Here is a 22582-nt window from a genome sequence, read left to right on the forward strand (position 1 = left end):
GCTCAGTGCTGGGACCCAGCTATTTACAATATATATGAATGATTTGGACGGGGGAATTGAATGCAACATCTCTAAGTTTGCGGATGACACGAAGCTGGGGTGCAGTGTTAGCTGTGAGGAGGCTGCAAGGTGACTTGGATTGGCTGGGTGAGTGGGAAAATGCATGGCAGATGCAGTATAATGTGGATAAATGTGAGGTTATCCACTTTGGTGGCAAAAACAGGAAAGTAGACTATTATCTAAATAGTGGCCGATTAGGAAAAGGGGAGATGCAATGAGACCTGGGTGTCATGGTACACCAGTCATTGAAAGTAGGCATGCAGGTGCAGCAGGCAGTGAGGAAAGCGAATGGTATGTTAGCATTCATAGCAAAAGGAATTGAGTATAGGAGCAGGGACGTTCTACTGCAGTTGTACAGGGTATTGGTGAGGCCACACCTGGAGTATTGTGTACAGTTTTGGTCTCCAAATCTGAGGAAAGACATTCTTGCCAGAGAGGGAGTACAGAGAAGGTTCACCAGACTGATTCCTGGGATGTCAGGACTTTCATATGAAGAAAGACTGGATAGACTCGGCTTGTACTCGCTAGAATTTAGATGATTGAGGGGTGATCTTATAGAAACTTACAAAATTCTTAAGGGGTTGGACAGGCTAGATGCAGGAAGATTGTTCCCAATGTTGGCGAAGTCCAGGACAAGGGGTTACAGTTTAAGGGGAAATCCTTTAGGACCGAGATGATTAAACATTTTTCACACAGAGGGTGGTGAATCTCTGGAACTCTCTGGAACATTCTTTAAACTAAACTGAACTGAACTAAACTAAACTGATGTAGGAAGGAACTGCAGATGCTTATTTAAACCGAAGATAGACATAAAATGCTGGAGTAACTCAGCGGGTCAGCCAGCTGCTTTGAAGAAAAGGAATAGGTGATGTTTCAGATCGAGATACGCTTCAGAACTGAACTGAGCTGGTAATGCATTACAGCCTCTCAGTTTGCCGCAATGATGTTGATTATGTGCAATGCACAATTGGTGTGCTTAGTAGCACAAATACAGACTTGGCAAAAGTGTTGGCTTTAAACATAGGAGCAGGCCTTCACACTTTAATGGCCATTTGGCTTATTTTGTGTGTCATTAATTATGGCATGTGTCTTTAAATTTTAGACTGCCCGTTGTTATGTCGGTGGGATTTATTACGTATTCAAGGGTGCGTTTGGAGCTAGGTTTCTTGCGCAGAAGCCTAGTTTTTAGTTTAGTTTTGAACTTACATGGGGAAGGTTTACTCTTCGACCATGTGATGTATAACCGAGGCATGAGGAGTTTTCTAACGTTTTAAGGGCCTGTCCCACTTTCACAACCTAATTCACGACCTTTTTTACTTGTGGACATTTTTCAACATGCTAGAAAAAACGGCACAACTTGATACCACGAGTAACTACGACTCGCATCACGGCCTGCTATGACCTCCTACAACCTAGTGACGACCATGCTGCGAGTAAGAGTCAAGGGCAATCTCAGCAGAGGTCGTGAATTAGGTCGTGAAAGTAGGACAGGCCCTTAAGAGATATGATGGATTTTGTCGAAGATTAGAGTGTACGAGATGGAGTATAAGGTCAGATGTATACCTTATTGTTTTTCTTCAACAATAAAGAAACTATTAATCAAAAGACTCATGCACATAATGCATTTTGCATCATGTACTTCAAATTAAAAATTTCCTGCAGGCATACCCAGAATTGGCTCGAGTTAAAATTCTAACATTTCATAAATGATCTGTGAGTTAATCATTATATAGCCAGCGTTTTTAAATGCAATGTTATGTTAAGGATAATCATAGATCAATATATGCCAAAAAAAAGGGCACAGTGTTCATTCATAAATTATGGCAGAAGTTCTACTAAACCAATGAAATATCAAAATTAAAAAATTAAAATAAAAGTTACACATATTAATTAACTCCATTATTTTAATCAGAACTTTTATTTACTTTTTCATTTGGCCATAATGTTTAGGGTGCTATTTGGCACTTTAAATTTCAATTTCAAATCAGCATAGACACAGAAAATAGATGCAGGAGTAGGCCATTCAGCCCTTCGAGGCAGCACCGCCATTCAATATGATCATGGCAGATCATCCAAAGTCAGTACCCTGTTCCTGCTTTCTCCCCATATCCCTTGATTTAGTTAGCCCGAAGAGCTACATCTAACTCTCTTTTGAAAACATCAGTGAATTGGCCTCCACTGCCTTTTGTGGCAGAGAATTCCACAGAATCCCAACATTTTGGTTGAAAAGCAGCACCAAAGGTTAAAAAAAATGAATACTGTATTAGTATATAAAAATTACAATTTATCGACAAAGATTTGTAATCATAAAACAAAACCCTGAATACATTGTTCCAATAATTATATTAATATTGCAATGAAACTATACCTCTGCAAATTAATCCATCACCTTCGTACCCTTCCCTGCAGGAGCATCTGAACAATCCAAATGTATTTGTACAGATTCCAGCACGCCGATCACAGTTGTGAGTATTTATAGCACACTCATCCACATCTGAATTAGAACATAATTATGTTTAAAAATGTAAAAATGTTATGATAAATAATTTGATTTAGATGCTTCATTTATGAATTAATAATGTTTCAAAAAGTATGATTTAAAAAGTTATGCTCTATATTACAACCATTCTTAAGATGAGAGATTAAAAATTCAGAGCAATAACTTGCAATATGTCAAAGCAATAAAACTCGTCCACAGTTATGAAACGCTGCTTTTAGGATAGAAACGTTAAAAATAAATTATTCTCGTGGGAGTGGCGGCGCCTAACGGCAGCGGCTCGACTACAGTCGTCTGTCTTTTTTTACTTTTGTCTTGTTAAATGTATGTCTTGAGTTAGTTTTTATTATTTTTTTTAGCTGTGTATATGTGGAGGGTGGTGGGGGGCTGTGGGGGAAACCGTTTTAAAGCACTTCCCTGTGCGGGGACCCGACTATTCCCTGTCGGGTCTCAGATGTCGTTGGGCCTAACATCGTGGAGCTGGCGGCGACCACCGGCCGGGACTAACCTGGGGGCTCCGGCTGCAGAGCCTGCGGAACTGAGATCGCGGAGCTGGCCAACTTCGGAGCGGGAAGAGCTGTGGTGGCGGGCAGCTGCGACCCGACTTTGGAGTTTGGAGGCACCGGCCGCAGACCCAGTGGACAGGAACATCGGGAGCTCGCAGGTCCCTGGTGGGAGACCACTTTTCCGAGCTCCGCAATGGCGACTTCTCCCCCTGGAACCGCGGGGTTTAAAGGTCATGGAGCCGGGGCCTATCATCGCCGGCGTGGCTTAAACGGCCTCAGGACCTACCATCGGCCGCCGGGGGCTTTAACATCGGAGCCCCAGTTCGCCTCGACACTGCAGTTGGACTGCTGAACCGCGGGAGAAGGAACAAAGGGAAGAGATAAAGACTTTGCCTTCCATCACAGTGAGGAGATGTTGGAGACTCACTGTGATGGATGTTTATGTAAACTGTGTTAAGTGTGGGTCTTGGATTGTTTTGTAATGTAAAAAACTGTAGAAATTATATTTCGTTCAAACCTAGGTTTGAATGACAATAAATAGCATTCTATTTTCTAGCATTGCAGTTTATGAGCTCTCCGTGTTCTGCATTATTATTTGTGACTAGAACACAAGTGATGCATGAGTGAGAATTACATGAAGCTATCTCCCCTTAGAGTCCCAATCCCACACTGCATGGAATTCACCCACTGGCCCACAGTTTCCATGTCAGCCAATAATTACCTATCTAAACAAATCCCATTTCCCAGCACTCAACCCGATGTCTCTAACCTTCTCATCTACATACTGCACTATTCCTTCAGGAAGTGCACTCCAGTTTTCACTCATCCTCTTGGTAAAAAAATCTTCTTTAAGTCCCTTTAAAATCTCTTACCCTTAACTGTTACTGATGCACTTTATTTATAGACACCCACCCTAATGGGAAATGTTTCTCACTGCTTACACTATCCAAGCTCTTCATAGCTTTGTATATCTGAATCAGGTCACCCACAGCCTTCTCTCCCGGGAAACAAATCCTTGTCTTTGTTTCTCTGATAAATAAATATGACAATATTTCTTGCTTGCCTTTTTCTTCAGTTAAAAGTTGCCTTAGAAATTCATAGATTCATAGTCCAGATCATTGAACCTTGATCACAAAATGTCTGATATAGATATGTTGCGATAGATACAGATGACACATTTCTATTTCTCCTCATTTCCACTTCAAATTTGCAAAATTTAAATTTCTGATTCTGGATCTGGATCTTGATCTTCGACCTGTCTCTGACATGAAGGTGGAATTCAAGCTTTGCGCAATTCAAGCTAGATGAACCTCCACCAAATAATTCTGAACATAAGTATATTTGAGCCTTTCTGAAGACCCAGAAATATTCACTAAAATAAATTAATAGATCTTGGAGAGAGTTAATCTCTTATTGGAGTGGCTTCATATAACGGTGGAATATGAATTATTTTATACATTGACCAGTTTGTCCCCTGCAGAGTTTTGTTTGTACTTGGGAGAGCTGATTAGTTATAGCTAAGCCAGCTGCCAGTGATGTGCTTTTTTAGGCATCAATAACAGCCCCTGTTATACCAATGACCTTGTCCATTATTTGAAAGTGAAAAGAAGTTTTCAGTATTGCACTTGCACTGGTGGAGTGGGATCCAAAACATTTTTCTGGTATACCTGTATATATTCCTAACAATGGATTAGCTCTTCAGTAATTCCGCTTTAAATGTGTTCAATAATGATAAGTAGTAGTGAATATATGTACAACTGATTGCTTTAAGAAATATCAAAACTGTTGTTATATTTTGCTTTGGGTAGCAGGCACATTGATGCAGTTGATAGACCTGCTGCCTCACAGTATCAGAGGCCTAGGTTCAAATTTCAAAGTTTGCTTTGAGCTTGCACGTTTTCCCTGAGACTACGTGGGTTTCCTCAGGTGCTCCGGTTTCCTCCAACGTTCCAAAAATGTACGGGTTGGTAGTTTAAAATTACCATTGTGAGTTATCCCTAGTGTGTATGTAAGATGTAGTAAGAGGGGATTGTTAATGATGATGAGGGGAGGATAAAAGTGTAGAGTTCATGTAAATGGATGGTTAATAAAGGACAAGGAAGGGCTAATTTCCATGCTGTATCACTCTCTGATTCCTTGACTATGTTTTCATTGTGATTTCTGTGAGCATTATTTTCATTGTATTTATGTTTAAATAATAATAAATCTGATTTATGTAAATAAAGTATAATATTTATTCGAACAAACCTCTTGTGCAGTCTTGACCTTTCCAATTATCAGGACATATGCATGTATAGTTGTTAATTCGGTCCTGGCAGGAACCTTCATTTTGGCATGGATTGCTAGCACATTTACTAATTACTGTTTTAAAATAGAAAAAAAAATGTTATTCGGGTAATTGAAATATAGAAAAGGATTTGTTAAATTAACAAGGCAAATTATTTTAGTCAGCAATTGTTTACCAAGTAGATTTACATTTGATAAATTCATTCTGCACACTGCATTTTCCTCTTTGCTGTGATCTATTGTGTTTGAGTTTGGATAGCTTGATTCTATGTAAGATATATCTGATCTGTTTGGATAGCATGCAAAATGAAGCCTTTCACTATCTGGGTATATGTGAAATTAATAAACTTAAACCTAAGCATTTGTTTACATTCCCTTTTAATTTCTTTTTTTGCAATAATCTGCATTTTTATTACCTTGCACTATCCCACCCTTCCATCAGTTTTTATGGAAGGTCGTTAACCTGATACATTGATTTTCACACCACAGTAGCTACAGTTGCTGATCTGCTGATTGTTTTCAGAATTTCTGTTTTAAATTCAGATTGTCAGCATCTGCGATATCTGCTATATACTTCTACATGTGGAAAATGTTGGAAACATTCAGATGTGTTCCATTCTTGTTCCTGAGATCAGCATTAATTAAAATCGGAAAGGCATTTGCTTTAATGTTATTGATAATGGTCATACTGAAATTCATATTCAAGAAAATAAAGAAGTCAATCCGCCTTAAAAGCTGCTGCAAACAAGATTTGTATTGTAAATAGAAGTATTGGAAAGTCAGATGTGAAGAGCGAGAGGGAGCAAGAGACTGTTGATGTTTCAAGGCCAAGATTTACAGCAAAACCTGTAACAGTAAAAAGATGTTGCAGTTTTAAAGATACAGAGATATTGTGAAGGGGGTGAGGAAGCCTAAATGAAAGGCTTGTGAGAACTCAAGAAGCAGAAGTTATTAAAGAGTAAAAGATATGAAGGCAGATTGAGAAAAGGGGAGGAACAGACAAAATAAATGATGGATCAGGATGAGATGTAAATGTGAAAAAGCATTAAAATAATTAAGTTCTGTGCAGTTCTGATCAATACATTATATACGGTAGTCCATAGAACAAAATAGCACAGGAACAGGTCCTTCAGCCCATGATGTCCGTCAAACATGATAGAAACATAGAAACATAGAAATTAGGTGCAGGAGTAGGCCATTCGGCCCTTCGAGCCTGCACCGCCATTCAATATGATCATGGCTGATCATCCAACTCAGTATCCCGTACCTGCCTTCTCTCCATACCCTCTGATCCCCTTAGCCACAAGGGCCACATCTAACTCCCTCTTAAATATAGCCAATGAACTGGCCTCGACTACCCTCTGTGGCAGGGAGTTCCAGAGATTCACCACTCTCTGTGTGAAAAAAGTTCTTCTCATCTCGGTTTTAAAGGATTTCCCCCTTATCCTTAAGCTGTGACCCCTTGTCCTGGACTTCCCCAACATCGGGAGCAATCTTCCTGCATCTAGCCTGTCCAAACCCTTAAGAATTTTATAAGTTTCTATAAGATCCCCTCTCAATCTCCTAAATTCTAGAGAGTATAAACCAAGTCTATCCAGTCTTTCCTCATAAGACAGTCCCGACATCCCAGGAATCAGTCTGGTGAACCTTCTCTGCACTCCCTCTATGGCAATAATGTCCTTCCTCAGATTTGGAGACCAAAACTGTACGCAATACTCCAGGTGTGGTCTCACCAAGACCCTGTACAACTGCAGTAGAACTGATGCCAATTAATCAAATCCCCCCTCCCCGTGCGTGATCCATATTTCTCCATTCCCTGCAAATTCATCCCTCTATCTAAAAGCCTCTTTAATGCCACTATTACACCAGCTTTCACCACCACTCACAGCAGCAAGATCCATGTGCCTGCAACTCGGAGTAAAAAAAACTTCCCCGCACATTTTAACTTTTCTCCTTTTACCTCAAAGCCATGCCTTCTCTCTTTGACATTGTCAAAAGATTCTGACTGTCCACCCAATCTAAGCCTCATAATTTGATTTACTTTGATCATGTCTCCCCTCAGCCTTCAACGCTACTGAGAGAACAGTCCGTATTTGTCCAATCTATCCTTATTACTAATATTCTCTCATCGAGGGAGTAACTTGGTAAACCACTTCTGCATGATCTTCAAAGCCTCCACATCCCTGCCCTAATGGGGTGAACAGAACCCCATAATCCAAATTTGGCCTGACCGAAGTTTTATGAAGTAGCAACATGTGTTCAAGTCTCTTATATTCATTGCCCCAGTCATTGAAGGAAGTATACCGTAGGTATTTTTTACAATTCACCGTGCGACATGGCGGCACAGCAGTAGAGCTACTGCCCTCCAGTGCCAGAGAACAGGGTTCGATCCTGACTACGGGTGCTTGTCTGTTCGGAGTTTGTACATTCTTCCCATGACCTGCGCGGGTTTTTTCTGAGATCTTCCGTTTCCTCCCACAGTCCAAAGACATACAGGTTTGTAGGTTAATTGGCTTGGTATACATGTAAAATTGTTGCTGGTGTGTGTAGGATAGTGTTAGTGTGCGGGGATCGCTGGTCGGTGCAGACTCGGCTTAAATTAGTTTTCATTTAAGTGCAATTTATTAATGAATTGCACAATATTTATTCAATTAAAAAAAGATATTTAAACAGATCTGCTAAGACCACTGTTCCAATGTACATGTTTATAATCAATGCTATTTTGGAGAACTTTCTCACGAGGAGCAACAAGTTATCGGTGAGTGAATGTTAAATGCCCGCACTCATCATAGCTCCCCTTATTGTGCTACCATATTTACACTGCTTCAAGCACAAAAGCAGCTCAAGTATGAAGGGATATTCTCAGAATGGTCCTAAAGGTGAGAAATCTTGGATACCATCGTTTTTTAAGAAGTCCTCGTGTTTAAGAAAGAACTGCAGATGCTGGAAAAATCAAAGGTAGACACAAATGCTTGAGGACAATGGATATAACACACCTCCTTTAATTCCTTGAATTTCAGAGGCAATGAGTTGTGAGCTCTGCTTACAGGAGTATCGAGTTTGCCACTGCAGCTAATTATTTGAATGTACCAAACAGCAATCTGTAGCGGGTGCATGGAAAGCCCGGAATGAAGGCGAGGGGCCAGGTGTATTCTGTAAAGGCTTGAATTAGTACAGCACACTATTCTCTGCTTCAGTGTGAGACTGAAGACCAACTGCCAATCCAACTGTCACACTCACTGCCCCTGCTCTTATACTCGTAGCTGGGCCTGTCTCCCGGACCAATCCATTAAGTGCTGAGGGGAGTGAACCTGGGAGTAGCCTACTTCCCAGGAACCGCCACAGGACCCCACCCCTGCCCAACACCCGGAGGCATGAAACGGACAGGGGGACGTATGATACGACCAGCCCGTGTGCGCACCACGGCAGGCGCAGGAACCGGAGACACACTGCCAGGTGAAGGTGGGGGCGTGGGCGATTGAGGAAAGGGCCGGACTTGAGGATGACCCCGAGGCGAGGCCGGGCAAGTAGCACTGGCTGGCTGATGTCAACATGTGCCGGCTTCAGCCGCGCAATGGAGACCGTCTCACGATGACCCCCCATGTCCAAAACGAATGTGGAAGGGCCACGCTCGAGAACCGACGCTGGAAAAGAAACAGACAGTCCTGGAGAGTGGAAGGAATGTGCGGCCTACACAAACTGTGGTGAGACGTTGGCACCGGTGCCAGCTTGCCCACCGTGTCTTGAAGCCATTGCAGGGCGGCTGATGGCTGCTCTGCCTGGCCCTGTGCTGATGGTATGAACTCACTGGGCACTGTCAGCGGGGCCCCATACACCAACTCAGCTGAGGAAGCGGACAAGGACTCTTTGGACACCCAGCAAAACCCACGACAATGCATCGACCCAGTCCGGGTCCTTGAGCCAAGCCTTCAGGGCATCCTTGAGTTGCCGGTGGAAACGCTCCACCAGGCCGTTCGCCTACGGATGATACGCCGTGGTGCGGTGCAGGTTAACCCCGAAGAGGCGGGCCATGGCCGACCACAGTTCAGATGTCAACTGAGGCCCCTGGTCGGACGTAATTGCCAGCGGCACTCCAAATTGGGCAATCCAGTGTGCCGCCAAAGCACGGCACAAGTGGCCACAGAGGTGTCTGCCAATGGAACCGCTTCCGGCCACCACGTGACACGGTCGACCACGGTCAGGAGGTGGGTGAAGCCCCGAGAAAGCAACAGCAGCCCCATGATGTCCACGTGGATATGGTCAAACCGCTGGCATGGGACGGCAGGTGAATAGTCAATGCCATCGGACACCTGCAAAACGGCGTTGACCGCGGGACAAGAGAAGGCGTTGGCTACTCTGTTGTCTTTGCCCTCAATTAAACTAATGGAGGTAGTGTATTGCGAGACGAACACCAACTGCCACTGCTGACGAGCGGACCACGGATCGGAAACTTGGCGAACGCCAAGGTGAGGGGCTTGTGGTCCGTGTGAGCATAAATGTCCGCCCTTCCAAAAAATAACGGAAGTGGCGCACGCTGAGGTAAAGGGCGAGGAGCTCGCGGTCGAAGGCACTGTAGTGCCGCTGTGCGCTGCTGAGGTGCCTGCTAAAGAAGGCCAGAGACCGCCAACGCCCGTCGATCAGCTGCTCTAGCATCGCTCCAACCACTACCTCGGATGCGTCGACTGTCAGCCCGATTGGTGCATCCGCCCGTGGGTGCACGAGCATCATGGACCTAGCCAGGGCCTCCTTGGCCTGGTGGAACGCCGCTACCGCTTCGTCATTCCATTCGACCTCCTTTCGTTTGCCCGCCATGAGGTGAAACAGCGGGCGCATGATCCTGGCCGCGGACGTTACCAAACGGTGGTAGAAGGCCACCATTCCGACGAATTCCTGGAGGCCCCTCATGGTGGCCAGTTGTGGAAACTGGCGCACTGTGTCTACCTTGGCCGGATCCCACCGCGGAGGGCGTTTAGGCGTGGTGGAGATGCGGTCGATTGAAGCCCCGACATGCTGTGCGGTTCCCGGCGCCGACGGGATGATCTCCAATGCATCAAGGGCCTGTTGATGGGCCATCCAAAGTTGATCGGCTCACTGTCGGTGAAAGGGTCGCTGGTATGCTGCAGGCGGATGCCCGATGGGAGCTGCTGCAGGTTGGCATGCTTGAAAACAAAACAGGGATCATGGTCGCCCATAAGGGCCAGCATATCGCCCAGCAGGGCCGAGGGCCTGCGGTCACCCAGGCCAGTCATCCGCAGGGTTTGGGTTGCCCGCTCGGCCTCGCTGAGGCCAAACTTATGAACGAGTAGGGCCTTAAGGGGCTCCTACCTGTTAGCCACCAGGGGGTGGCGGAGAAAACGCTTAACCCATCGTGCAGAGGCCTGGTCGATGGCGCTGATAATATAATAGTACTTAGTGGTATCTGCCGTCACGCCCCGCAGTGCAAACTGCGTCTCGGCATGGTCAAACCAGATTTCGGGCTTGTCGGTCCACAGGGTAGGCAGCTTCAGCGCGATGGCGTAGAGATCAGCGAGGCTGACCTGGTCCAAGGGCGGTTGACCGGGTTGTGCGTCCTGAAGCATATTCAGGTCCATCGCGACTTGCGACAACATGTCGAGGGTCACCAGTGTAGCGGGTGCGTGGAAAGCCTGGAATGAAGGCGAGGAGCCAGGTGAATTCTGTAAAGGTTTTCATTAGTACAGCACACTATTCTGCTTCAGTGTGAGACTGAAGACCAACTGTCACTAGGAGCCCCTGCTCTTATACTCAGTACTGCCCCCGGACCAGTCCATTAAGCGCTGAGAGGGGTGAACCAGGGAGTAACCTACTTCCCAGGAACTGCCACAACATCATGGTTTGAGTTAATAGCAAAAAAATCAGATGACAGTTCATGTTGGAATTGGTGAAAGATCTTTTAGGAGACACGTTATAAATATTCTGCAGAAATATAGAGAGCGGCAATAAGATCATGCAAAGGTCAAATAAAATTTGCAGCATTTATAGGTGTCATTGGAATATTGTTTATGAAGCTAATAATATATTTTATGAGTATTCTTTGCATGCTATCTAACAATGAATTGTTTCCTTAATAAATTGTACTGTAAATAAATATATTCCCACCACTTTGACAATATCGATTGTTATATCCAGGTAAACAGACGCATTGAATGCCATCTATCTGATCAATACAGGTCGCTCCATTCAGACATGGTTGGCTGATACAGTTATCAATATCTGAGAAGTGAAGAGAAATAAAATTAAAAATATTCAAAATTATTTGTTTTTTCTACCAAAATGTAACCGACCCCCAATAAACCAAACATGCATGATTAAGTTACTCAGATCTTTCCACAAATTTAAATATTTGTTGGGTCATCTTAGGTACAGATAATTTGGCAGATAGAGGTTTAAAATCTGATTACGGTTGTAATAAGACAGTGTCCTTCATTGTAGATTAATGATTTCTTTCAAGCTTTACAAAAATGGTAGAATTCAGAATGTACTGCCTACCAATTTCACAGTGCGTCCCTGTGAATCCACTTCGGCATTCGCATTGGTAACTTCCTCGTATATTTGAACATGTTCCATTCATACATGGGTTAGATGAACATTCATCTATGTCTGGAAAATGATAGTCAGAATTAATATCTATTTGGTTCAATGCTATTCATAAATAAAAAAAATCTGACTTGCATATGTTGTTAAAATGCATCCACAATAACATGGTTTGTAAATAGGAAGTCCATTTTTTATGTGAACAACATGTATTACTGATAGTCGAACTGATATAAAAACATCATAGAATTTCCTCTTCATTTTTCATGAAAAATAATGTTGATTTAATGGGAATATCATTTTTAAACTTCCTGTAAATGAAGTGTAAAGGGCCTGTCCCACTTGGGCGTCATTTTTGGTGACAACCTGGAAAGAGGTTGTTGCGTTGTGGTCGGGGCGTGACATGTTGCGACGCATATAGTGATGCACGGTGACACGCAGGTGACGCACGGTGACACGTAGGTGACGCGCGGTGTCTCCCTGTCGCCCCAGGATTTTGGAATGTTCAAAATCCAGGGGTGACATTTGGGTGCCTCATTATGTCATGCGCCCTGTCACACGCTGACGTATGCTGTCCTGTGGGTGACGCCCAGTTAGGGTTAGGGTTCGGGTTGGGGCTTTGAAATTACTATATTAAAATTAATACAATAAAATCAATTGTGCAAATGAAAAGATGTCTGAGTCATTCAGTTTTATTTATAGGTGTATCGGTCCGCTTCCAGATCCAATCACCATCTCTATAACTTTTCACAGGGATGGATTCAGTGAGTGTAGACTGAACTCCCCTCTCCCCTCTACCACCCACATCCCTCCTTCTCCACTCCCCCTCTACCCTTCTCCCCTACCCTCTACCCACTTCTTCCCTTCCCCCCTCTTCCTCCCTTCTTGGGGAAAGTGGGGAGGGGGGCGGGGTTGGAGAATGGGAGAAGGGAGGGAGAGGGGGAGAAGGGGATGTGAGGGGAGAGGGGAGTAGAGAAGGAGGTGAAGAGTGGAGCGAGGAGAAGGGAGGAAGAGGGGGGAAGGGAAGAGGGGGGGAGAGGGGAGGTGAGAAGGGTAGGGGGGAGTAGAGAAGGAGGGCTGGAGCGGGAGGGGGGAAGGGGAGGTGGAGGGGAGAGGACAGTTCAGTCTACACTCACTGATTCCATCGCAAAGTTGGAGAGGCCCTTTACGGTTATTATGACCATTTCTGTTGGGGGTTTTTTTTGCTAGAGGTGAAACAATCAGTATAGAAAAGAGTGATTTGTGGAATGGGATTAGGTAGTTAAAACCTTTATAAAAGTTAAAACAAAAACAAACAAGTTTACTGCATGTACAATAGCACCTCATATTTTGCTTGGGAAGCTTACAACCAAGCGGTATGAATATTGATTTCTCTCAAGTGATCCTTGCTTTCCCTCTCTCCTCATCCCTCCCCCATCCTAGTTCAAGTAGTCTGAAGAAGGGTCTCGACCCGAAACGTCACCATTCCTTCTCTCCAAAGAGTTACTCCAGCATTTTGTGTCTATCTTAGGTGTAAACCAGTATCTGCAGTTCCTTCCTACACAAAGCTTATTTTGTTGATGTCAAATCTCATTAAGCTTACCATCTAAACATAAACAGCCAGTAAAACCATCAACACAATCGGAATGAGAAAAAAAAAGTTAATGTGAATTTTCAACCTATTTTTCCCTTGCTACCCTTGCTTCCCTTCCCTTCCCTTATTACAAAAACTTTAGATATTGTCATCATTAGTCAGTATGGTATGAAGCCAGTATGGTTAATAACATGTGCTGCTTGACAATACGGATACGCTCCTTGACCTCAGAAGGACGTTTTGCTTATATGCCAAACTGAACCGTTCAAGCTGTTTAACTAAAATTAGTTGGACATTTATGTTACAATGCTTAATCAAAACCTGACAGAACCACATAAACTGATGAGAAGCATAGATAGGGTTGACAGGATGAAAATTGAGGTGAACGCAAAGGTGTTCATCTTGATACACAAGAGACTGCAGATGCTGGAATCTGAAGCAACAACCAATCTGCTGGAGGAACACAGCAGGTCGAGCAGCATCTATGGAGGGTAGATTTGCAGCATTGACTGTCCATTTCCCTCCACAGATGGTGATTGACCTGCTGAATTCCTCCAGCAGATTGTTTTTCGTTCATCTTCAGATCAAATTCAAATTAAATTGATTGTAGTTAACAGGGGCCCAGTTTATATTTATTCAAGGAAGTAGAAGATTTTCAGGCCACCCTAGTGAGGGAATGGGATTTAGAAGAATTCAATGTCAGATGAAAGTGCGCCAGGTGGGACCAAAAGTGTAGAAACCTTAACAGATTTGAAGGACAAGAGATGCATGAAGTGTGTCAATGGTGATACAAATGGGAAAATACTAACTGGATGGGACAGAGACAGAGGCACATTGTATATGATTGTGGTCATGGTGGGAATTCTTCCAGTGAGAACATTTTCAGTAACAGTTTGGGAAACAATGACTCAATCAACCTCCATAAGATGGAAGTAACCAACAACGTAACCCTTGTTATCATGTATGAAGTGGTACAAGTTCACAGCTTGAGTTGTTTGGAGTGAAGTAGAAAACATGGTAATCTGTTAAAACCATTGTTCCAATAAACACATTTATATTCTGCTATATTTTAGAGCGGTTTCTCTAGATAAGCAACATGTTGTTGGTGAATGAATGTTAAGTGCTCCCCTTACTATGCTACTATTTTTACACTGCTTTGAGCACAAAAGCATTATTGCAGATCACCTATGAAGGGATCCTCTCAGAATGGTTCTAAAGGAGAGAAATCTTAAGTATCAGAGGTTTTTTTAAGTCCTCTCCTTCAGTGTGTCACTGTACCACAATGTGTCAGATACCACCTTTAATTCCTAGAATTTTAGAGGCATTGAATCTTGAGATTTGCTTAGAGAAGTATTGAGTTTCCCCACTGCAGCTAATAATTTGAATGAAAATTGGCAAAAACAATGATCAAGCATAACCTATTGCTTGTTAACGTTAAAGTATGCTTAAACATACAGTGCTGAATGTAAGATAAGTGGGAAATAGAGAAAAGGAAAAACAGGTACACAGCATCACAATGGGAATGTTAACATTGAATTCACCCAAAAACATTGAATCAAAAAATATCTAATATATTAATCAGATTTATACTGACAACACAATGCTAAAATCAGATCTATTGTGCGCATAAAAATCAGATCTATTGTAGCATAAAAATGCTAAATGAATTATACTGAAGGTATTCTTCAATTCTTGTGGCATGGAAAATGCAAATTTGAAGTGCAATAGTGTAAAATAGCACAATACATAATTCCAATAAAATTGATAAATAAGAAGGAAAAGCGTCTGGCAGTGTCTTTCCTCTCACCTATGCAATCATAACCATTGGAACTTAATCGAAAGCCGCCGGCACATTGACATTCAAAGCCTTTGATGTTTCCAAACCTACTATCTCTGCAAAAATGCTGACATGGATTGTCTCCATTACGACATGCATCTAAAACTGAAAATAGAACAGAACAGAAAATGTAATTCCTTTAGTTTTTCATTACTGCCATTTGCTTTATTGCTGGGTAGTAAATTAAATGTTCACATCATGCTCTAGAGAGTAACATAGATCAATCTGGAATTCATATTATATGGTTCAGTGTTTCAATTGTAGCTTTCACTGTCTGCATGATTTAGTTTAGTTTAGAGGTACAGCACGGAAACAGGGGTTTCAGCCCACCGAGTCCGCACCGACCAGCGATCCCCGCACATTAATGCTATGCTAGGCACACTAGGGACAATTTACACTTACACCAAGCCCTGCAACAATTTACACTTACACCAAGCTCTAAAAAGCCGAACCAAACCTACAAATCTGTAAGTCTTTGGAGTGTGGGAGGAAACCGAAGATCTCTGAGAAAACCTATGTGGTCATGGGGAGAATGTTCAAACTCTGTGCAGACAGCACCCGTAGTCGGGATCGATCCCGAACGTCCGGCACTGCAAGCGCTGCAAGGCAGCAGTACTCCGCTGCACCACCGTGCATGGTGATTCTTTCAGGCACACTCTGAAATTACCTTAGGGTCAATCCCAGGCAATACCTCTGTGTAGTGAAGTATCACCTATGCTGTATAGTGGCATAACAATGCCTCACTGTGTCATGTCATGTGAAAAGGTATATACTTATTAAAGAATTAAAAGCCACAATTCAAAACAGGCAATATCTTGGCATCAGAAAAAGGGTTGAACATTTTATATTGATTTGGTGTTTTTTTTGCTTGGAACATTTGAATTTGGAATTGCTAATGATGAAAAAATATGTCAACGGAGCCTTGAGTGAGACAAGTGTTTTGGACTGATCTGCTGGAAAGCAGTGCCAATGTGACCTGATACTGCATAGTCAAAACCTAGTTGAGATATCACATATTAGATAAATGCTGGAGAAGTGACCAAATAAAAGCCACGGCAGTAGTTGAGGCAAGTAACTTGCCAAACAAATAGAATTCATATGAAGAAGGGACACGACCCGAAACGTCACCCATTCTTTCTCCCTAGAGCTGCTGGAGTAACTCAGCGGGACATGCCAGACTAACTGACGCCAGCAATTTGTGTCTATCTTAGGACGAATGTTCTTTCCATAATATGTTCGGAATGGTTAATAAAGAGGAGGAACCCAATAGTAAGACATTGAACTTTACTAAACAAGACCTTCCAATAAGATGCTGAACAAACTTCTTAAAACCTTAAGAATTCCACCAAATCTCTATACAAGGGGTCAATAAGTTTAAGAAACGTGTGTGATTGGAGAGGCATTCAGCATATGGTTGTCTGAATGGAACCTGCTGGCCGCAAATAGTATCTGGATAGACTAAAATGATTTGTGACAGGATTGTGTACAGACATTTAAATATGTTTTGAGCTTGCGAGTGAAGGAGTGTTTTTTGGGAGAAACAGCCATATATATGTAGTGCTCTGCCTCTGTGCAAAGTCAGAATTGATGAACAATAGTATGGGCAACAGTTTAAATACTAGATTCAGAGACTTAGCGTCATAGTCATAGCGTGATACAGTGTGGAAACAGGCCCTTTGGCCAAACTTACCCACACCGGCCAATATGTCCCAGCTACACTAATCCCACCTGCCAACATTTGTTCCCTATCCCTCCAAACCTGTCCTATTCATGTACCTGTCTACCTGCTCCTTAAATGTTGGCATAGTCCCTGCCTCAACAACCTCCTGTGGCAGGTACACAAAATTGCTGGGGAAACTCAGCGGGTGCAGCAGCATCTATGGAGCGAAGGAAATAGGCGACGTTTCGGCCCGAAACGTCGCCTATTTCCTTCGCTCCATAGATGCTGCTGCACCCGCTGAGTTTCCCCAGCAATTTTGTGTACCTTCGATATTCCAGCATCTGCAGTTCCCTTTTGAACACAACCTCCTGTGGCATCTTGTTCCATACACCCACCACTCTTTGAGTGGAAGAGGTTACCCCTCAGCTTCATATTAAATCTTTTCCCCTTCACCTTAAACCTATGTCTTCTGGTCCTCGATTCACCTACTCTGGAAAGAAACTCTGTATATCCAGCCGATCTATTCCACTCATTATCTTCTACACCTTTATAAGATAACCCCTCAACCTCCTGCCCTTCAAAGAATAGAGTCCCTGCCTTCTAAACATCTGCCTATAGCTCAGACTCACTGGTCCTGGTAACATCCTTGTAAATCTTCTCTGTACCCTTTACATCTTGACAACATCTTTCCTATAACATGGTGCCCAGAACAGAACACAATACTCTAAATGTTCCCTCATCAATGTCTGATATAACTACAACATGACCTCCCAACTTCTATACTCAATACTCTGGCTAATGAAGGCCAAGGTGCCAAAATGACTTTTTGACCACCCGATCCACCTGCACTCCTAGATCCCTCTGCTCCACAAAACTCCCCAGAGAACCACCATTCACTGTGTAGGTCCTGCACATGTTAGACTTCCCAAAAAGCAACACCTCACATTTGTCTGCATTAAATTGGTGTGAAATGGGTGATTGATGGAGGGCATGAGATCAAGTGCTTTGATCATGTTTTGCCATGTTTAGAAAATTTGTGGGTGCCCTGATCAAGCATCGTCTGTAGTTTTGTACTTGCGTAGTTAGTAAATATCACTCTGGGAAGATGAACAAGGGATACAGTTGATGCAAATACCTGTTGTGTTGCTGCTTGTCATGACAGTGGTTATAGGTGCAGTAATAGTTGTGGTTGGCTCTAAAATGGAAAAAGAAGAGAAAAGACACATTGATGTTAAAGGCAACACAATTCTTTGAAAGTAATACAACTCATTATTCTATGACAAAGCATTTAAAATTCTGAATATATTTAAATTTGGTGAAGAATTGCTCAATAGGTTTTGAACAATATGCAGGTTTATTAGAACTTGGAGATCTAACTAAATTGATGCTAATGATTGTCAGGAAAGTGCTATGAATTGTAATTTATTTTTGGTCTTATGCATGACAGGTCACCTGTTATTCCACAGCAAATAATTTGGTCTTCTGGTAGTGAATGCTTTGCAATTCTGCCTGCAGGTTTCAATCTACATTTGTGATGTAATTGTAATGTAATGAATTTATTTAGTAGTAATATTCTTTACACATTGCTGAATATTAAATTGCATGTAAATTACTTGAATCAGAAATTTTAGCTGGTTGAGATATCACAGACCGTACAACATTAAATGGTTTTAATTTGGAGATGACAGTCAAAACTAGAACTTTGAATAATAGCAGAGGAATACATGGTAACAAGACAATTTTTTTGAACAATTGTCCGTAGGAATAACTTTTGGAATAACTATCGGAATGTCTTTTGGAATGCTGGAGTAATGCTGGAGTAACCCAGCGGGTGAGACATCATCTCTGTGGAAAAGGGATAGGTGAATTTTGGGATTGAGACCCTGCATCAGTATTTTCTTAAATATGAGTCTGGGAAGATGAACAAGGCATACAGTTGATGCAAAATTATACCTGTTGTTGTGCTGCTTGTGGTGGGAGTGGTTGTAGGTGTAGTAGTAGTTGTGGTTGGCTCTAAAATGGAAAAGGAAGAGAAAAGACACATTGATATCAAAGGCAACATAATCATTTGAAAGTAATAAAACACAATTCTATGACAAAACATTTCAACTACTGAAGAGAAAATAAAAGTTGGTGAAGAAATGCTCAATAAGATTTGAGCAATATATTGTTTTATTGGAACTTGGAGATCTAACTAAATGAATGCTCTTGATTTTCATGGACTGTTAATGCTATGGATTGTAATTTGTTCTTGGTCTTATGCATGACAGGTCACCTGTTATTTCACAGCAAATAATTTGGTCTCCTGGTAGTGAATGCTTTGCAATTCTGCCTGCAGGTTTCAATCTACATTCGTGATGTAATTGTAATGTAATGAATTTATTAAGTAGTGATATTCTTTACACATTGCTGAATATTAAATTGCATGTAAATTACTTGAATCAGAACTTTTAGCGGGATGAGATATCACGGACAATACAACATTAAATGGTTTTAATTTGGGGATGACAGTCAAAACTAGAACTTTGAATAATAGCGGAGGGATACACGTTAACAAGACAATTTTTTTGAACAATTGTCCTTCGGAATATCTTTTGGAATAACTATTGGAATGTCTTTTGGAATAACTATTAGCAATACAAGGAACCTCTCAAGGTTGTTGTTGGAACCTTGTTGCATCGGAAGTCAAAGTGACCAAAGCTTCATATGCACAAAACAATGTGAGTTCAAATACCGGGCTGTGCTTGGATGTCTACTCTTATAAGTTATTTAAAATATCCCTAAAATTCTAAGCAAGCTACAGTTACTTGTTTTACTTTTGAAAACAAATATTAGTATCTTGTAATCAGCTACCAGGTAACGTAGCCATGGACCTGTTGCTAATTTCAAATTGACAAAGATTCCAAGGTTCGGTGAGGGGATTTCAATATTGACAGGATTGGGCAGTGTCAGTTTTTTGGGGCCCTGCACAACTCCATATGGCTCCTGCGATCGAAGAGGTACCGGCCACTCGAGGCCATATGGCTCAAGCGACCACATCAGGTCGCGCTCGGCGCATGCAGTCGGATACAGGTGGGACAGGCCCTTATGATGGCAAAAAAATGATCAATCTTTGTCTATTGCTTTTCTCCTGCTTTACAAAATGCAGGTGAGAAAATGTGAAATCCTAGAACGAGTGTGAAATGTGTGATTGATGGTTCGCATGAGATTGTGATTTGATTAATTGTTTTGGCATGTTTTAGAAATATGGTAGGAACCACAATCAAACATCGCCCATGGTTTGGTACTTGACTGCACTATAAATATTGGTGTAGAAAGGAACTGCAGATGCTGGTTTAAACCAAATGTGGACACAAAAAGCTAGAGTAACCCCGCGGGTCGGACAGCATCTCTGGGGAAAAGGGATAGGTGATGTTTGGGATTGAGACCGTGCATTAGTATTTTCTTAAATATGTCTGGGAAGATGAACAAGGCATACAGTTGATGCAAAATTATACCTGTTGTTGTGCTGCTTGTGGTGGGAGTGGTTGTAGGCGTAGTAGTTGTGGTTGGCTCTAAAATGGAAAGGAAGAGAAAAGACACATTGATATCAAAGGAAATATAATAATTTGAAAGTAATAAAACACAATTCTTTGACAAAACATTTCAACTACTGAAGAGAAAATAAAAGTTGGTGAAGAAATGCTCAATAAGATTTGAGCAATATGCTGTTTTATTGGAGCTTGGAGATCTAATTCAATTTATGCTCTTGATTTTCATGGACTGTTAATGCTATGGATTGTAATTTGTTCTTGGTCTTATGCATGACAGGTCATCTGTTATTTTACAGCAAATTATTTGGTCTTCTGGGAGTGAATGCTTTGCTATTCTGCCTGCAGGTTTCAATCTACATTTATGATGTAATTGTAATGTGATGAATTATTTAGTAGTGAACTTCTTCACACATTGTTGAATATTAAATTGCACGAAATTACTTGAATCCAAACTTTTAGCTGGTTGAGATATCACAGAACGTACAACACTAAATGGTTTTAATTTGGGGATGACTGTCAAAACTAGAACTTTGAATAAAAGCAGAGGAACACACGTTAACAAGACAATTTTTTTGAACAATTGTCCTTATGCCCCTGTCCCACTTAGGAAACCTGAACGAAAACCTCTGGAGAGTTTGCGCCCCACCCAAGGTTTCCATGCGGTGCCCGGAGGTTGCAGCTGGTTACCGGAGGTTGCAGGTAGTGGAAGCAGGTAGGGAGACTGAAAAAATCTCCGGGAACCGCACGGAAACCTTGGGTGGGGCGCAAAGTCTCCAGAGGTTTCCGTTCAGGTTTCCTAAGTGGGACAGGGGCATAAGGAATAACTTTTGGAATAACTATTGGAATGTCTTTTGGAATAACTATTAGCAATACAGGGAACCTCTCAAGGTTGTTGTTGACTCAGTTGCATAGGAAGTCAAAGTGACCAAAGCTTCATATGCAGAAAAAATGTGAGATCAAATACCGGGCTGTGCTTGGATGTCTACTCTTATAAGTTATTAAAAATATCCCTAAAATTCTAAGCAGGTTACAATTACTTGTTTTCCTTTTGAAAACAAATATTAGTATCTTGTAATCAGCTACCTGGTAACGTAGCCATGGACCTGTTGCTAATTTCCAATTGACAAAGATTCCAATGTTCGGTGAGGGGATTTCAATATTGACAGGATTTCCATCAGCGTCAAATGTGTTTGGCATGAAAATTATTGCCTGGAAATGGCTGCATATGTACCACCAATCACTGCAGTCTAATGTGTGGTTCGTAATGGTTAAATTATGCTTCCTGCTTGGAGATGAGCTGGGAAAATATACTTGAGTGGTTTACAGTGATGCCTCAGCTATAGGTGTCTTTGACTATATGCCATGTAACAAAACAAATGTACATTGCAATTTTCTTCATTATGAAGAATGAATTTTGTTCCAAAAAATCTCCTGACTATATTTAGCTACATCTATAGAATTGCACCATTTTTTTTACAATGATTAAGTGTGAAGTGATCTATGGTTTGCCCATTTGGGAGTAACTTGGCAAAAACAATGATCAATCTTTGTCGATTGTTTTTCTCCTGCTTTACAAAATGTGGATGAGAAAGTGTGAAATCATAGAACTAGTGTGAAATGGGTGATTGATGGTCGGCATGAGATTGTGCTTTGATCAATTGTTTTGGTATGTTTTAGAAAAATTGTAGGAACCACAATCAAACATCGCCCATGGTTTGATACTTGAGTGCATTATAAATATTGGTGTAGAAAGGAACTGCAGATGCTGGTTTAAACCAAATGTGGACACAAAACGCTGGAGTAACCCAGCGGGTCGGACAGCATCTCTGTGGAAAAGGGATACGTGACGTTTGGGATTGAGACACTGCATCAGTATTTTCTTAAATATGAGTCTGGGAAGATGAACAAGGCATACAGTTGATGCAAAATTATACCTGTTGTTGTGCTGCTTGTGGTGGGAGTGGTTGTAGGTGTAGTAGTAGTTGTGGTCGGCTCTAAAATGGAAAAGGAAGAGAAAAGACACTTTGATATCAAAGGAAACATAATCATTTGAAAGTAATAAAACACAATTCTATGAC

At 41.9% G+C, this 22582-nt stretch overlaps 2 protein-coding genes across 2 annotated transcripts in view; both read right to left on the bottom strand.

Moving 5' to 3' along the window:
• LOC116979505 (serine-rich adhesin for platelets-like) overlaps positions 1 to 22582 on the bottom strand; it is a 1930096-nt gene that overhangs the window by 116777 nt on the left and 1790737 nt on the right. The window lies entirely within an intron of this gene.
• The window catches only part of LOC116980021 (integumentary mucin C.1-like), a 95692-nt gene that overhangs the window by 18466 nt on the left and 54644 nt on the right, over positions 1 to 22582 (bottom strand). The window contains exons 18-26 of the mRNA XM_033032090.1: positions 22439 to 22498; positions 20469 to 20525; positions 18925 to 18984; positions 18107 to 18166; positions 15282 to 15416; positions 11857 to 11967; positions 11467 to 11580; positions 5311 to 5424; positions 2429 to 2554 (exon numbers count right to left, since the gene is read on the bottom strand). Coding sequence (XP_032887981.1) covers positions 2429 to 2554; positions 5311 to 5424; positions 11467 to 11580; positions 11857 to 11967; positions 15282 to 15416; positions 18107 to 18166; positions 18925 to 18984; positions 20469 to 20525; positions 22439 to 22498 — 837 coding nt within the window. The remainder of the gene's footprint in view (positions 1 to 2428; positions 2555 to 5310; positions 5425 to 11466; positions 11581 to 11856; positions 11968 to 15281; positions 15417 to 18106; positions 18167 to 18924; positions 18985 to 20468; positions 20526 to 22438; positions 22499 to 22582) is intronic.

Source organism: Amblyraja radiata, chromosome 13, assembly GCF_010909765.2.
Source record: "Amblyraja radiata isolate CabotCenter1 chromosome 13, sAmbRad1.1.pri, whole genome shotgun sequence".
Taxonomy (NCBI): Eukaryota; Metazoa; Chordata; class Chondrichthyes; order Rajiformes; family Rajidae; genus Amblyraja; species Amblyraja radiata.